We start from the raw sequence: 16,682 nt of genomic DNA, 5'->3' as shown, positions 1-16,682 counted from the left end.
TCAGTAAGCTACTGAATAGTGCAGGTTACTGTCATAACTGATCAGAACCATTTAAAGCAAAAATGCATGCAAAGCAGTTAGCAGATGAGAACAATAAAAGCATTGTTATGTCTACATGATGATAGATTTCAAAACTGCAACACTCAAATAACTTATGCAACACAGGCACTTAGTAAATGTCACAGCAGAAGTGTTTAATGTATTCCTGGGATGTTGAAAAGAGAAAACATCTGCAAGGGTAGGGAAATACTTGACTGAAAACAGAAACTGTAACATCATGCCTAGAATACCATCCCTGATCCTGGCGTCTGCCCCTTTATGAAATGCAATGGAATTGAAAAACGTTTCAAGGTAAGTCAGTAAAACCACTCACTGGTTAAAAAAATACGACTTAAGCCGATCAATTTTTCAACACACTGCATAGAATGTTGAGAAAGAACTTGAAAATTAGTAGAGATACTTAAGCTATTTTTTTTTTTAAATTTGATAGTGGAGATAATCACACATCAGAATAATTTTAGTAAGGGAAGGAGAGAAATATCTTTAAGGAAAATAAGCTAGCTTTCTAGCACATGGACAAGAAATCCAAACTCTGGAGGAAATAAGATCTGTGAGCTATACGTAAAAAAAGAGTGGACATCTGTATATCCAAGTTGGTTAGTAGCAATAATCTTTTCTGACATTAAACTCTGAATCTACGAGGTCTCCTGGTTCATTCCAGGATGCATAAGGAGGAGAGAGGAGTAGTAACAGGAAAATTTGCATTACCCTCATTAAAATATAAACACTGGCAGTTTTGCATGAAGAAAGTTACATATTTTAACATTCACGTTTCAAGGCTTCAGCCAGTTGCCTGCAAGGATCAGGACCACTCTATTTTTTTAGGGGATGGTAATGCTTCTCACTATAATATTATGAGAAAACATCCTTTTGCTCCCAACAGAGTAAACGGTTTAATTAGCACAGTAAGTAATAAGCTTAACGTTCTCATTCTATAAGTAAAGCAGTTACTAGAAATAAATATCTACACTAAAGAACTTCAGTCTCTTGCTTGTCAGTAACAGAACAAGTGACACGTAAGAGGAAGCGCATCAGAAGAGCTGTTGCTGCTCCTCAGCCCTACTACTCACCCGACAGCGCAACACCGTTAGCTCTGAAAGAGGATACTTTCCATTCCAGCACATGCTTGTGCACAACCAGAATAAGACAGAGGGGAAAAATCATACGAGGAATATTTGGCCCAGAATAAAAATAGATTGGTTTCCTGCTGCGACCATCCCAAAATTCCTGAACAATTGCCTGCGGGAAGCTTCCCTGGCATGCAGCCTGTTTAGGACAATTCTGGGTAAGGAATAGCTGGCTGCTGGGACGTCTGGTCTCTTCGGCTTCAAAAACAGAGAAATGAAGTCATGACAGTAAGTCAAGATGAAACAGAATCTAATCTCTAAATGTGTAGATCATTAGCAGCTTCTCCTAAGTCATCCAGCTGTACTGGACGGCTTAAGAATGCAGTGGAATTTTTTAAAAGATTCCTGATCCATTAGTTTCATGTTTTAAGAGTTACAGAGTGACAAGAGCTCAAGAAAGAGAATGCTGACATAAGAAGAAAGAAAATTAATAAGGTACCAGCAAATTCAATTATATCAGACAAGCTACTTCTCTCCTGTGCTGAAAGTCTGAATCTAGTAAATCTGACATAGATCAGGATGAAATTATGCCAAATCGCTGCATTAAAAAAAAAAAAACCCACTAACAAAAACCCATACAGATTACAATTAAATTGTAATTGGATTTGTCATTTCAAAGCATTAGCATCAGATTTCCAGATAATACAGGGTGACACACTCTTATGCTAATAAACAGAAAGTTAGTAAAGTAAACAACCGCTGTGTTTCTACTGTAAGGAAATACGTGTGCCAATGAAGCAACCTTTTCAGCAGAGAAGCAATTTAATACCCAAACCACATGAAAAGTGATCTCTCTGGGAATAGCACAGCTGCTAAAATCCAAGTCAGTTTTTATTAAATCATCAAGTCTGTTTATGTAAAACAGGGCTCTCTTAAAACGACCTCCAAAAGGAAATGATTTGCTAGCAAAAAACTGATACCTGCATTTAATTTATCTCCATGGATGTATGTTTTTATTGTTTTTATATATCAATATGTCCTGGATCGCAGATAAAAAGACACAAGGAAAATAAAAAAAAAGAGCTTATTCTAACAGTTTAATTTCTCAGGCTCCACCATCATAAAGCTTTTCCTTTTTGTTTTTTTTTACATAAGTATTTTTCTGAAGCAAAATCCTTTAAGTAACACATAGAACTTCTGCAAACCATACTTCTGGAAAAGATGAGAAAATAATCTCTTTTAGCTACTGCTGAGCTTTCAGCTATTCAAGAGGGTAGATACGTGTTTCTGAAAATAACAGTAGTTTTAAGTTCAGTGCTTCAACTTTTGAGGACAAAATGAACATTAGTAGTCCTTCAAAACTTGTCAAATGTACTCAGATAGCCTAGAGAAATAACAGGAGTACTGTAGAAGAAAAAAATTGTGCAAGGCTTCAAAAAAATTATAGCGCCTTAAGAGTTTTTGATAGCTGTTTGAAAGAAGAAGGACAAGTGCAGTGAAAAGAACGGAAAGAACTTCTTGCAGTAGGTCTCAAGGTACAGAAAAGTGAACTAAATTAATGGCAATCCCAAATAGGCCAAATCATGAGTCAAAACCTCTGAATCTTCATACTGAGACATTTCAGTCAAAACTTCTTGAGAGGCAGTACCTGGCCATAGAAAACCTGCCCGAAAAACTTTTCAAGGCCACAGCTCAGGAAAACAACCCAAGACTGAAGAGGAGGCCTCGCACAGACACATCCGTGGGCTGCCCTGGTGTTACAGCAAGACACAGCTCAGATCCAGGCAACAGCCCTAAATCCGTCAGACGACTGAAGACTGCCAGCACTAGCATCACAATGAAACAGTCTTTTCAATAAAGAAATGTTATGGAAGAAATTTTTTTCTTAAGTGTTATTTATATGTTTGTTTTATATCATAAACAGAAATTTAAAAACTTCACATATTTGTTATGATACTAAGTTCAAGAAAGCTAAAAAGATACAATATGCACCAGAAATAATTTCTTCAACAACTAAAAACAATAACAATTTCATTCCTTCCTAAAAACTAAAAGATATTGACAGTATTTATGCAATAAACTTTTCAGAAATGTGTTGGCCCCAAACTCTGCTTGGCTTCTTTAGCTATGACTGGAACGTTTATGTGGAGATAGCATGCTAACAGGTGATGCCAAGGAAATTTGGGAAACAGCTAAAAAAGAAGGGTATGAGGGCAAAAGAACTTTAACTGAAGGGAGAACACAGATTCCAAGGCCTAAGGAAGTAAGAGAAAACACCAAATACAAAGCAGTCCTCAGCACCCCAAGACTGACCTAGAGCAAGACCATTCTGCACATACAAACAGACAAATTCTGACTTACTTTGGCTGAACAGGCTGTGCACTTATCAAATGCCAGGCTGACTGGAAGAACATTATCAAATCTTGATAAAAATCCACGGATCTGGATGACAAAAAAAATTCGCAATATTATCTTATAATTACAAAAAAAAAACATTTCCAAAATTTCCACATGAACTGGACACATACATTCAGTACAAAGATAATGAATGGCTATAACTGGGGCAATACTGTTCTGACACAGTGGTCTCAAATAACACCTGTAGTAAATTTATGCTCAATGTATGTTAATGTTTTTCCACATACAAATAATGGCACAACTGTCTAAATGCAACACTTTAAACACAGAGGCACAGCACCATCTGGAGTTTGAGTTTTCTGATTGCAAAGTTCAATCAAAAATAAAGTCAGAGTATAACCAGTTAACCATATTTTTTTTCCCATTTCTATTAATATATAATCCAAAAACTTAAGTGTCGTGCAGACCATTGTCTCTGGTAACAGAGGCAGCACTGAAAACACTTTGGAGCAGGGTTTGATCATTTGGACTATGAACTCTTTGGAGAATAGATCATCGTTTTTATTCTGTGCATTTACAGGTCTACTAAAACGAAGAGACGTCACTAAGAACAGAACTTAAACTTTGCAATAAAAATAATAATGCCTTAATTAATATTGAAGTCTATTAAAGAAAATCCTTCCAACGGTCACTCCACACATTTGATGCAGTTCAAATAGCATAAACCTCAGAAGCCGATAGCAGTATCAACACTGAGGTATTTTTGCAGAAACACCAAGCCATACAAAATTATAGTCAGTTTTAAACAAAATCCACACCCAGGAAAAGAAAGGAAAACAACAAAATCAAGTCTTTCTGATACCCCACTGCACTCCCATTATCCTAGGAACTCCAAGACACTTTAGTTCATTTACAACAGACTAAGACTATGAGTGTGGAACATTTATTATCCACAAAGGAGTACATTCTTAATAAAGAGGACTGCTGCATTAATTAATTACTATTCTTCTTTTTCACACCAGCGGGCTAACCAAATGAACAAAGAACACAAAAAAACACATCAGAAAGTAACAGTTCATTCTAGATCCTTGGGGAAAATACTGCGCTCACCGAGTTGATTAGATGGGTGACTGCTACAAGAAATTAACAGTTTGTAAAAGGATTAGATGTCACAATATCTGAAAAAAAATAGTCTATTTCCATTTTATACCTACTAAAGTTGTATTTGAGTTACAATGTCTAAAAGAAAAGACATTTATGATAGTCACTAAATGTAAATGTGAAAACAGATAGAGGATTGACAGAAGTCATAATTCAATGAAAAGTTTTCCAATCAAAATCTAGATCTGACACAGATTACATCTCAAAGAATAGCCTAAGACAGAACAATAACACACGTAAGATCATACCGGGGTAGAAACCAAATCAGACAGTTAACATTCTCCTCATGGAATCAGCATAGAGTATGTTTTTGTTAAAAAAAACAAAGTCTGTGATGCTTGCTTTATATCAGTTCCCAGCTTTTAAACAAAAGCATTTACTAACAAACTATTTACCTGATGAGGAACAAGTCCAAGAGAAGTAGGTGGTTCATTCATTCTATCATCACTACTGCTGGCCACAGCATAACCACTGCCAAAAATCCAAGAAGGAAAATTAGAACAAGACAACATACCAAACAGTCAAAATTTCCAGTAAGCTTCAAGACATTTTGTTACAGTTTAGAATCTGGAAAGGAACCTATCTGAAAAATCTGTTTCATAGTAACTAAGATTCATCATGGCAATACAAAACTCCTTTTTCAGAATCAGTCTTGGAGACTTGTAACATGCTCATATCCAACTCTTAACTCACTCTTTCTTTCAGAGATTTTTCAAGACAGAAAACAGGCCTAATTTTCAGGTTACAGAATTTCAGAGTCATTTCTGTATCAAACCCACTTAATTTTACTTAAGATTTTGCAATATTTGGCTTATCTTGAAGCCCTTCATGTGACAAAAGTAGTTATGATAGCTCTTCATTACACTCAAAGACTCTCCTGAATAAAGGAATGCCAAGATCCACTAACACTTTCTTCTTTTGAAATATTCTCCATGCTTTTCTACTTACAAACTCAGAAAGAGAGAAAACTTAAATAAAGAGAGAAACTTAAGATGTGATGTATCAGTTCTCTCCTAAACACTGTTAAATTACAGTCATACACTATACATTACATTAATTTACAGGCAACTTCACACCTTACAAAACTGTCCTAATTAATGTGTACTTTCTCCTCTCCCAAAAGATTATATTACATAAATTTTATTTCTCAGAGAACACCTTTCGAACAGCAATCCAGAAATGACTCACCCTTCTGGATGCTGTAAGACAGAAACCATTAATTCCACTGCAAGCGCTCCAGCTATCATGGCTAATCCAGGTCGACTGACCGTACATTGTTGATCCAACGTCCGATCCCTGGTGGACTACAAAGATAGACAATTCTAAAGGAAAGAAAAAAGGAACTCAACAGTAACTACCTGCCCTACTACATAAACCATCTTCCATTCTGTGCAATTTATTTCTTTAGCTTCCTAATAAAAGATGAGCTATTTCTTAATCCTGTGTACACCAACATAAAACAAATCTCTTTATGAAACGCCATTTAAAGGAAAAAAAAAATTAAGTCATGACAAAAGAGTCACATAGTCACTACTTGCATAAGGTTCTACTCACATCCCCTGGTGCCACAACATCATTGCAGAAGTAGCAACCCAGTTTATAGCCAGGGATATTTGAAAAGAGTGATGATCCCAAAAGATCAGAACCACCAGAGGCATTGTTGAAACATGAATCACCAGATTCTTGCTGTTTTGGCTTCTTCAGTCCATGTCTCATAACAACAAATGTGTCAAATCCCAATGCAGCATTGATGACCAACTGTGAACAATAAAGAGAGAACAACAGATTTTAAGTGAGCCAAAAGAGGAGGGGAAAAAGGCCTCAAGTTTTTATTCACTATAAATGTAAAAAAACCCCAACAAACCCAAATATGCTGTAGATGAACAAACAGCCTATTAACTGCAGATCTATTACTGTGAAGTTCCAGTTCTCAAGCATTTAGAAAAAAAACAAAACGAAAACAAGTCTGTTTCAGAAATCCACAAGACATTAGCTGTTTCTGCCTTTCAGGGAAATTTGATACAAATTAACGACTTTAATTGTTACACAAATCTATGTGCACTTGATGACAAAAAAAATATTAACATCCATATATCCAAATTTGGCCCAATAATCACACAATGATTGGTATCGTGATTGGAAAAACTTATTTTGGTTCCAGCCCAGAATTTATTTTCAAGTTTGCTGCATATTCTGTATATTCATATTCTCTGAGGGTTAGAACATTCCGAGTGGCATTTAAGTACAACCATGACTATCAATAACGAGCATTCATGTAATCTGAAATTCTTTGTGTGGTCTTTTCAGTTTCGGGTCCAAAATAGAACTCATTAAACGCTCCTGTGTGACAAAGCAATGAAACACAAGCCTGTTACCCAAAAAATTTCTGCTCGGTGAGGAAAGCAATTAATGATTACTTACGGTCTTCATATGCATCTGTTTAGTCACATGGGGAGTACAGGCAGCTGTGGTACACAATTACACTGCCATCATTTCCCCTTTCTCTCCAGTTTGTGACAAGTGCTTAGAGTAATCTGAAGCTGTACACGTTATGACTGAACTATCGTAAAGCCAATGCTTAAACCAGCATATATTACTAAACTTACAGCCAGTGATTTAGCTACAGCAAAAAGCAGAACCAATTATACAATAATGACTGCAGCCAGCAAAATATAAAGGAAGATATTCTACTGCTTCATATGCACATATTTCAGACAGAAATTCTAGGACATCAGTTTGTCATTTTTCATTCTTATAGCCAGGATTTATTTAAAATAGAGACTTTGAGAGAAGCTGTTAAGAATTAGTCATCTTTAAAAGGAAGCTTGTCAGATTCATCATCATTCTTGGTATTTCAAATAATTTCTGGATATTCACTTTCGACCTTGTAGTTTATTCTTTCCTCAGTCCTAAAGGAGAACCGTGCTGCTGAATTTGTGATAGCACAACCAGGTCTACAGCAAACGATTAAAAGATTGCATCTTCTCACTGCATCTACCTGCAAAACCTGAAGATGGTGTTCTGTTTTCAAAATATGAATAACATGGCACAGTTGGTATTATCAGACATTAATAATATTGCTAAACACTTTTCACTGCAATAAACTGTTTCTCTCTCTTTAGTTTGCTGTCCAGAAACTATTTGCACCTAACTGATTGACCCTTAAACAAAAAAAGAATAAAAACATCTGGTTTTCATAAAGAGACTATAAAAAAGTGTATCTTTTGGCATGTGTTTCAAAAAGAAACTAGCAAAATTTTAAAAGTTCCAGTGCTCAGCAAGAACAGAAATTTAACATCGGTCACAGGGATTTAACATTTGAGCTCTGTGTTTGTCTAAGATACTTGTTTTGGGAGGAAGGACTGCAGGAAGATTGAAGAACATCAAGGCAACTGAATGATTACGTGGGGAAACCAACTCATATTTCTACCCCTTACAGAGAACTTTACACGGATTATCACCCGCTATGTTCTTCATTTTCTGTGTGCCTGTTTTGAGGCCTTCAGGACCAAACTGCAGCAGTACTTCAGATGTGCAGTTGTCATGCAAATTCACATTTGAAGCAGAGCTCTCATTAAGTATTTATCAACACGAAGAACACTGAAAAGCAGATACTCAGCATTTCAGTTTGGATGCCTTGATATTTCAGTGCTGTGCTTATTCAGTGACAGAGAATTCCAGCTCCTCACATCAAAGTGAACTTTACAAAAATCGAGTAACTGTGATGCAGTCTGATACACCATGTCATTGAGTATCGGCGAAATGTCACCAAAAAATTACAAAATTTGTCCTCAAAGTATGATTTGAACACTAAGGCAAAAACAGTGGGGGACTGCTAGCTCCGCAAACGTCGCGGGGGGAAAGTTTTGGGGATCACTAAAACAACCCTAACCTGACTGAAGCAGATGGAGGGGCTCCATATAAAACCACACATACTGCTTACAACTACCATTTCAATACCCAGCTTTGCTAACTTGCTCTTTTATGTCATTTCTGTGCTGTTTTCAAACAGATAAAAAGATTGCTGAAAGACCACAGGTGCAAACTACAGAAAAGACGGTAGGATCAAGTAGGAACTGATTAAGTTATCAGGTTACACACATTCAGTTACACCTGAAGTGAAATCCACATGGATCTTTTCACTGGCAGCGTAGTTCACTGGTAAAGGGAAGTTCATTTGAACTCCAAAGACATACAAGCCTATCGCTCAGGATCAAAAATATATTGAAAATAAGGAAAGAATGAAAGAAAAGACTTTGGCTTGAAAAAAAATGAGAGAACTGTTCGATCTGGAAAAAACCTGGCAGAGGAAATTTAGTTGAGTTCAGATGAAAACAAACTTCAGCAGAAAGGGGAATATACTTGGAATTTAAAAGATAAAACTAGTTTGCAAATACCACAAATCTGCATTCTCCTTTCTACTGTCCAGTTTTTTGGAAATAAATATAAACACAAACAAAAGAAACCTCAAACAACTAACAACTATTAGGAAACTAGAGTTGTCAGAGCTGAAAAAAATCACAGAAGTCAGGAAATACGAAAATCAAAGACTGAATAATAACCTTGACCCAGCATGTATGTTTTCTTGCACTCTCTTGTGTTAAGTTCACAACTTAATAAATTGTTACAGGCATCATTATATTGATGCCACACAATACACAGGCTGTGCACTGTGGTTAAGCTGACGTGCTAAAAGCTTGATACTTGCATTTTCTGATTTTGTGCAATTTTAACCCAGCAAACAGGAAACTGCACAATTCTTAAATGAATTAAGAAATATCAAGATTACTTGAGACTGTTTTAACTGGTCTACATCGTGATAGCAAGGGAGGTAAGTGTTCAGGATAATTTAGTTGGATTCTTCAGCAAAACTCTTATTTTCAACACTGCATTAATTGGGCGAAAGATGCTGCTTCCAGAACCCTGTGTGATTTAAGAGTATTCTTTCACAGGAAAGTTTGGATGCCACACTGTCTTCAAGAACAAAATTCACATAAAAGTAAAGGTTCTATCATTCATATCTAACCCTCTGTAAGATTTGTAGAGCAGCAAAAACTGTCTCAAAATCTCCCCATATGCTTTTGTGACTCTCCTGGAGAAATTCCATTAAGCTTGTTTTATTTCTCATTCTGGGTCATCTGACCAGATCTGTATGCTGACCACAAAAGATGTTTTAACATTTTGACCACATAAGCATTTATGCATAGTCTCACTGATCTCATACACAGAATATAACCTGTAAAGCTTCAGATACTACTTTTTTTAATGTGAGAATTCAAATCTTAATGGCATATATGGCAGCCTGTCCATTTTTCTTTGCCTTTTAACACAAGGATATTACTTTTAAGCTACAGAAATAGCTGAAGCATTCAACACTACCTGAGTAAGAGTCATGTGCAGAGTCTGGATGCATTGGCTCAGCTCAACAGTATGTTTTCCAATAAGGCAGTGAGAAAAACCCAAAGTTAAATTTTGACCGAAAAAGTGCTGGCAGACTTCTGAAGTTCAGAATTCACTTCCTCATTTTTCACTTTTGAGATATATTTTGAAAACGTCATTTCAGACAAGTTTCCACAATTCACACCCCTTATCAGTCAATCATTACTGTAATGTCTTTAGTCCTTACTATGTATGATTCTCTCACTATGAAATTACTCCTCTTAGTACTACTATGAAATACGTACCCTTTGAGATGCTCAAAAGCTACTGACCAGACAAGACCCTGAGCAACATGCTGTAGCTTGGTTCTATTTTGAACAGGGAGTTGGACCAGATCACCTCCAGAGGTTTCTTTCAACCTAAGTAATTCTGTGATACAAGTTTCTATTTCCTCTTTTCAACATTCTCTTTTTATCTTATACAGAATCTTTGAGGCTATGGAAAACAAGAAAAAATTTCAGCACAACCACAAAAGACTGGCCAAATATTTCAATTTCCCAAAAAGTTCTTTTAGGTATACATAGCTGGTTGATATGCTAGAGCTGAAATAACACGACAAGGGTATTAGCAAGGTGTGGTACAATACCTTCCTCTTGCTGGCTGCAATGACAGCAGGAAGCCATCGACTCTCTCTAGTGTCCATTAGCAGGAAAACAACATCATGAGCATCAATAAGATCTTCAAGTTTAGCCACATCCTTCCGAGCCTGTGCCATTGTTACTTCAGAAAAATTCACTGGGTGGCCTGGCATAGGGATGCTCATGTTATAGCCTTCTGAACTCTAGGTGGAGACAGACAGAAAACAACTTATTAAAAAGAAAACCTTGTGACTGAACGGAATTATTATAAAGTTGGATCAAAAATTGTAGAGTACAGATTCAATTACTCTTTGGCTGAATGGCAACTTCATTCCTTACATCTCTCTGTACATCGGTGCTGTGCACTAAAGCACTGGGCTGAAGTTGCTGAGGGAATGGCATTTATTTGTGCAGAACAGAGCAGCTGAATGCAAACGCACTAGTTTGGGTCATGAGAGCAGACCAACCATGTACAGGTGGCTTGGTGTCTCAACTAACGAGCCCGGTCTCTCAGAAGGTCTTATTAGGTCTGGCAAATCACTACGAGAAGATAGCTGAACTGCTCCTAATCCCAGAGGTAACAAATATCACTACAAGAGCAAGCAGGCAGATTTTACATACGAACACGATCCTGCTGTTAAACTTAGATAACATCTTTGTCCTGGGTCATCTTTGCAGTCCTTCACACACAATGTTAATGGGATGTAGTTTATATTTCTGATACTGAGTATTGACTCGATGACAGTAAGACAGATGCAAAGTATCACACATTCTCTTCTTTTTTAAATTCTTTATGAGAAGAACAATAGTCTTGAATGATTTTCATGTAATTCGACCAGCCATATGTGAACTTGATATAGAAGAAAATCACTTCTAAGACTTGCTACTCCAGCACTTGGATGTCTGGAGGCCTGTACTATGCAGATGCTGGAAGAGCCTGTTCTTATCGCAGAAACATATGCCTCTTCCAACTCCCTACTTGGGCAAGGCATATTGAGCAGAAAAGGGCTAAAGAGCCAAATCAGCACATACAAGGCATATACAATGAAAACAATTAACTCACTCATTTGGAAATACATTAACACAATCTGCCAGCCATCTGCTACAAGAGAATAATGGAGCCTTCATATATATTACAGAAGCCTAGGCCTTGCCAAAGTCTCCTTGCTGGTCGCTGTGCTGTAAGCAACTAACAACTTAAAAGCCAAAATTTAAAAGCTAGATGAACCAAGCATAAAATTACATGGGAAGAGAGGAAAGGAATGTTGGTGGAACGTGCTTTTGTATAGACCAATTACATGCACAACTCATAAATCCAGGTGAACCAAGTAACCAGAATGGTGAAGTACACGTTCCATGTATCATAAATATCCCTGAAGATAAAAAAAAATGAGACATAGAGCAGGTGGGGGAAATGAATTTGAGTACTATCTGCACTAACCATATTAAAGGATGCATCTTTTCCCCCACCACTTCCTTCCTCCCCATCACCACTGCCACCTCCAAGGAGAAAAATGTAAGGTCCGCAGTGATCTAAGTAAGCTGTTAATAGGGCAGCTCCACTGGGTCCCAGTGAGGACAGCCTGGGTTCTGCATCACCAGCACAGACAATGCACAATACTGGAGGAGATTTTACCTTCACTTTTATCACCTCTAAAAAGCTGTAGCAGGAACACAAAACTTAATCCATGCTGTATATGAGTAATGTATTTATGGATAACTCAAGCCTCTGTAATATATACAAGTGCTTATTTATTAGATAAGTATAACTGACACTGTTGGTGACTTAGGAGGTCAATTTTTCTTCAAAAAAATAAAACAAACAAGTAAATAAATAAGTTGAACTGTACTTGCACAGAAATATGGTAACAAGGTGTTTGTAAAATACCGAAGTCTTACCAGAGTTCAGAAAAAAACTCTATCCAGTGACTGTAGCAGTAGGAATACATACAAGTCTAGCAGCTTCAATTTTATTTGAATAACTGTGTCTTGGAAAAAAGACATCAGTCACGAGCTGAGGTACACTTTTGCAGCTAAAAGCTGGCAAAAAGAGGTAAAAGGGTGCCTTGCGATGGCACATGCGTATTATTTTAAGGAAAAGTAAATGTGCATATACCCCCAAAGACACATCTCATTCATTCCACAGAATTTCAAAACCTCCGGGAATCTTTACATGATAAAAAGAATTCTGCTTGATTGCTCACAAAAAGGCTTAGATTTAAGACCAGGGCCTTCATACTAACAAAAGATTTAAAATGCCTCCAGATTATCCAAAACAAAATAATACTTAAGTTACCGTCCCATGAAGTATTAGAATCGCGTACTTATTAAAAAAAAAGAGACTGCGTGTTGACGTGCAAAATTATAGAAGATAATGCACTTTTCAACAGTTTCACTGACAGCTGACTAAAGCTGTGCTTGAGGCTCTGGTGCTGTTTGGTTGGTTGTTTTTTTTTTTTTTTTAAAGCAAACAGACATCAAAATGTTCCAATTTGTGGTGCTACCACAACCTTCTCTCACATTTTTATTCACATTACTGTTAACTGTCTGCATTTTTTGTTAAACCATGGCTCAGATCACTTAGAAGATATCTGTGCTCAACATATTGAACCTGAACAGAGGGGTGCTGTGAGTAGGCACACACAAAATCAAGAAATGTGATGCTAGCATCATTAAATTCTGCTATTGGAAATACCTACACGAATGATCCTCTGTGCAGTATAGTACAAAAGATGATAAAATGCTGAATACACTAAAGTTCCATGCCTGAATACTTCAGGAAATGATTGTATAAGAGAGTCAATAAAGTTAAATTCCACAGCAGGTATATGAATGACTCTGTGTGTTACCTACTTGTAATGAAAGGCTGTGAATCCATAAATTCTGCTATTTCCGAGTCCTGCCTTCTTTTTTATTATAAAACTCTAAGCTACAGCTAATCTTAGAAGTGGAATGAAAAAAATCAAAGCTCCTTGCCAAAGCATTCCTTCTTGTTTCATTTGCAATGATGAGGCGGTTACTCTTCCAACTAGAAAGGATGTAAAATTCAAAAAATAAAGAATTCATACAGAGCAGGCAAGCATTTCAAAGTCAACCAGGAGAAACTGCATTTTGCATGCAAAATATTACTCACACTGAAATCAAACAGAATAAATTAGACTGCAAGTGAATGCACAGAAACGTAAAACCAAATTTTCAGAAATGCCTTCAGAACCAGCAGTACTGCTTGGATTCCCATGGGCTTGAAAGGACCGTGTGGGTTTCCAAACAGCAAGAGACAGCTTTGGCTACTCCTTCAGTCTGAGAGAAACCAGCAGGCTCAAAATCCACAACAACTAATCATTTGATTCCAAGACATTTATACTGATAAATATGGAGGTTTGGTAACAAGCACTCGTGCAGTCTGCAGTAACAGACAGAGCTCTGTTTTGAGAAGTCTGGCAAAAGCAGCTAGATTTTGCAGCCTCCGGCTACAGCAGCTTCACTGTCCAAACTGTCCCAAAGCACCAAGGCTTTATCCAGGCTAATTAAAGACTTATTGTTAATCCCATGTGCTTGGCCTGCTGCTTAAACCTCACTGCTCTCACATGCTGTCAACATGACAATAACTGATTGAACCAGAGTTTCCACAGTTAAGGCCTGCTAATTTTTTAATGCTTGCAGGTTGTCTCTCTACATATTTAATGATGGTCAAACATGACACCTCTTCTGCACGAACTCTACTGTAGAAATGAATTTGATTGAAAAATATATTAGAAACATTCTATCATAAGGATACACAGAATCTGTGCAACTGCCTTCTCCTCATCTGTGCCACAAAGCTATGAAAGTCGGTGTGAGTCCCACCGAAGGCTGATCACCTGTAACCCATCTAAGACACGAGGAAACATCGGACAATGCGTAACACTGATGGGGATAATGTGCTAAGAAAACAGTGGTAGATGCAGAACATTTGAGGGGTACGGTAGAGGAAAAATTAATTACATACAGTATGGGTCGCACATTGGATATGCTATTACTGAACTGGAAAATTGTTTTTTTCCTATGTGTACTACGTGTCCTAGCACTTATTGATACAGGCTCACTAAAGCTTTGTTATTGGTTCCCTCTTATTACTGGAAGTTCCTCTCCAGGTTACATTTAGCTTTTTTTTTTTCTTATTCTTTCTTTTTAAAGCCTCATCACAATCTCAAGATTTCATAGCACAGACGGGTCTTTGTTTCTAACAAGAAAACTTGTAACACTAACTTTTGGTCTTTATCTCTACGTGCAAAATTGTATCATTCAGGATTCCACAAACAGCTTTTATTGCTTCTAATTAAACTACTCATTCTTCCTTAATATTCCTATTTTCATTTTTTTCAAGTTTAAAAAGTAAAAAAATCACGCGACAAATTCTAATTGGTGCTCTCCGTGACACCGCACATGCTTTCTTTTCTGCACTTGTTCTACTATTTAATATTTCTATAACTACACGAATATCACCAAGTAACAATAACACTATAATGCAGCAAGATTAAACAGAATTCTAGGAAACTTTCGGACAGTCTCTACTGATTTACTTATCAAAAGTTCTGCAAGTGAAATGTTTAGCATTTTTTCATACTGAGGATCATTGTGATATACAGATACTCACTGAGTTACTGCTTAGTACCAATAATGATTTCATAAATAATGACAATAATAGGATCAACACAGACAAAACCAGAACAAAAACACAGAGCAATCCTTGGGTCAAATTAAACAAACATAAAAAGGTTTGGAAATGATCTTCTGTAAAGCTTCTTCACCACCCTGATCATCACCAACATAGCAGATCTAAATTCCACTGCTCACAACTGTCAATAATATTATGACTAGTAACATAATCAGTGGCATTTTAAATACAGAATTGCATAGTACACATACATAACTCATTCTTAATACACTAAGTGGTTAAGATACTGTTTATCAGCTGAGCTCTGGTAACTATAGCTACCAATCCTAAGGCAGTCTCAATTCCAAAGTAAAAACTATCATCAGTTGAGTTACTTCTATCACATGTCAAATGAGTATAAAAAAATTTTTGTTCATGATAGACCAAGCTGAGAGCATGTCTATTCTGAAATTGTAGACCATATAAATTCTTCTCTCAAATGAAGGATGAAACTAAAAGAACTGCAAATATTTGTAAGTTGTTTTTCTTTTTAATCTACTCTTTTTCCAGCGTTGAAAATTAGGTGTGTTTGAACACATGCACTGAATAATGTTTGTATGATGTGCATCCTTGGAGTCAAAGAGGATAAAGGCTGCCATTGGCAGGCCTTTCATCATAAAGCTTCTAAAACATAAAAATTCACTCATGTCTTTTGTTTCCTTTCAAATACTTCATTCTGATAGAAAGTTGTTACCCTCAGGCTCCCCAGAGAGAAGTACTTTGGTCAAAGGCCAACACTAATACCTTCTCCAGGCTGCTAGGAACTACTTCCCTTTTCAGGATCTGATTCAGTTTGCTTAGTTCTTGAAGAAAACAAAAGCAGCCAAGAAAGTTCTCTTACATCATCTTAATACCCTGTACTACACTTCAATGCAGAGCAAGTTTTTAATCAATGCTTGCTGCTATCAAGTTATTCTGGGCAAAACCAACAGAAAAATTAACTGTCAGTTTCAGAAGTACAATTTTTTCTTTTACTTGTATTACACTACTGATCATTTGTAAAGCAAAATGTCCATCTACAGCAACCTTGAGAACAATAGGTCATTAAATTCCAAAGGCAGCACAACCAGTTACAGATTAAGGATTTGCCTCATGTAGAAAATAAATAAGATTGCAAATTTTGGGTGTAAAACATAACAGGAAATCTCAACAACACATTTATTACTGCCTTCAAGACTTTTTGCTCCCATAACAGACAACTAATGTGTCTAAACTCACATTTCAGAGCAGAGTGGGAAAACACAGTATTAAAAGCAGCCATTAATGAAAGTTCCTTAGGACATACCAGACAGGAAAAAAATTTTACTTCACCATCAATGAGCT

The 16,682-nt window shown here is 36.7% G+C and overlaps 1 protein-coding gene across 2 annotated transcripts in view; it reads right to left on the bottom strand.

The window, feature by feature from the left end:
• Nucleotides 1-16,682, bottom strand: part of ATG7 (autophagy related 7) — a 109,093-nt gene that overhangs the window by 75,329 nt on the left and 17,082 nt on the right. For both annotated transcript variants that reach the window (XM_086618875.1, XM_086618874.1), the window contains exons 13-17: nucleotides 10,672-10,866; nucleotides 6,201-6,404; nucleotides 5,835-5,950; nucleotides 5,042-5,117; nucleotides 3,489-3,569 (exon numbers count right to left, since the gene is read on the bottom strand). In XM_086618875.1, coding sequence (XP_086475001.1) covers nucleotides 3,489-3,569; nucleotides 5,042-5,117; nucleotides 5,835-5,950; nucleotides 6,201-6,404; nucleotides 10,672-10,866 — 672 coding nt within the window. The remainder of the gene's footprint in view (nucleotides 1-3,488; nucleotides 3,570-5,041; nucleotides 5,118-5,834; nucleotides 5,951-6,200; nucleotides 6,405-10,671; nucleotides 10,867-16,682) is intronic.

Source organism: Tauraco erythrolophus, chromosome 12 (genome assembly GCF_009769465.1).
Source record: "Tauraco erythrolophus isolate bTauEry1 chromosome 12, bTauEry1.pri, whole genome shotgun sequence".
Taxonomy (NCBI): domain Eukaryota; kingdom Metazoa; phylum Chordata; class Aves; order Musophagiformes; family Musophagidae; genus Tauraco; species Tauraco erythrolophus.
The sequence above is the reverse complement of the archived record's forward strand: the minus strand, read 5'-3'. Positions and strand labels throughout refer to the sequence as shown.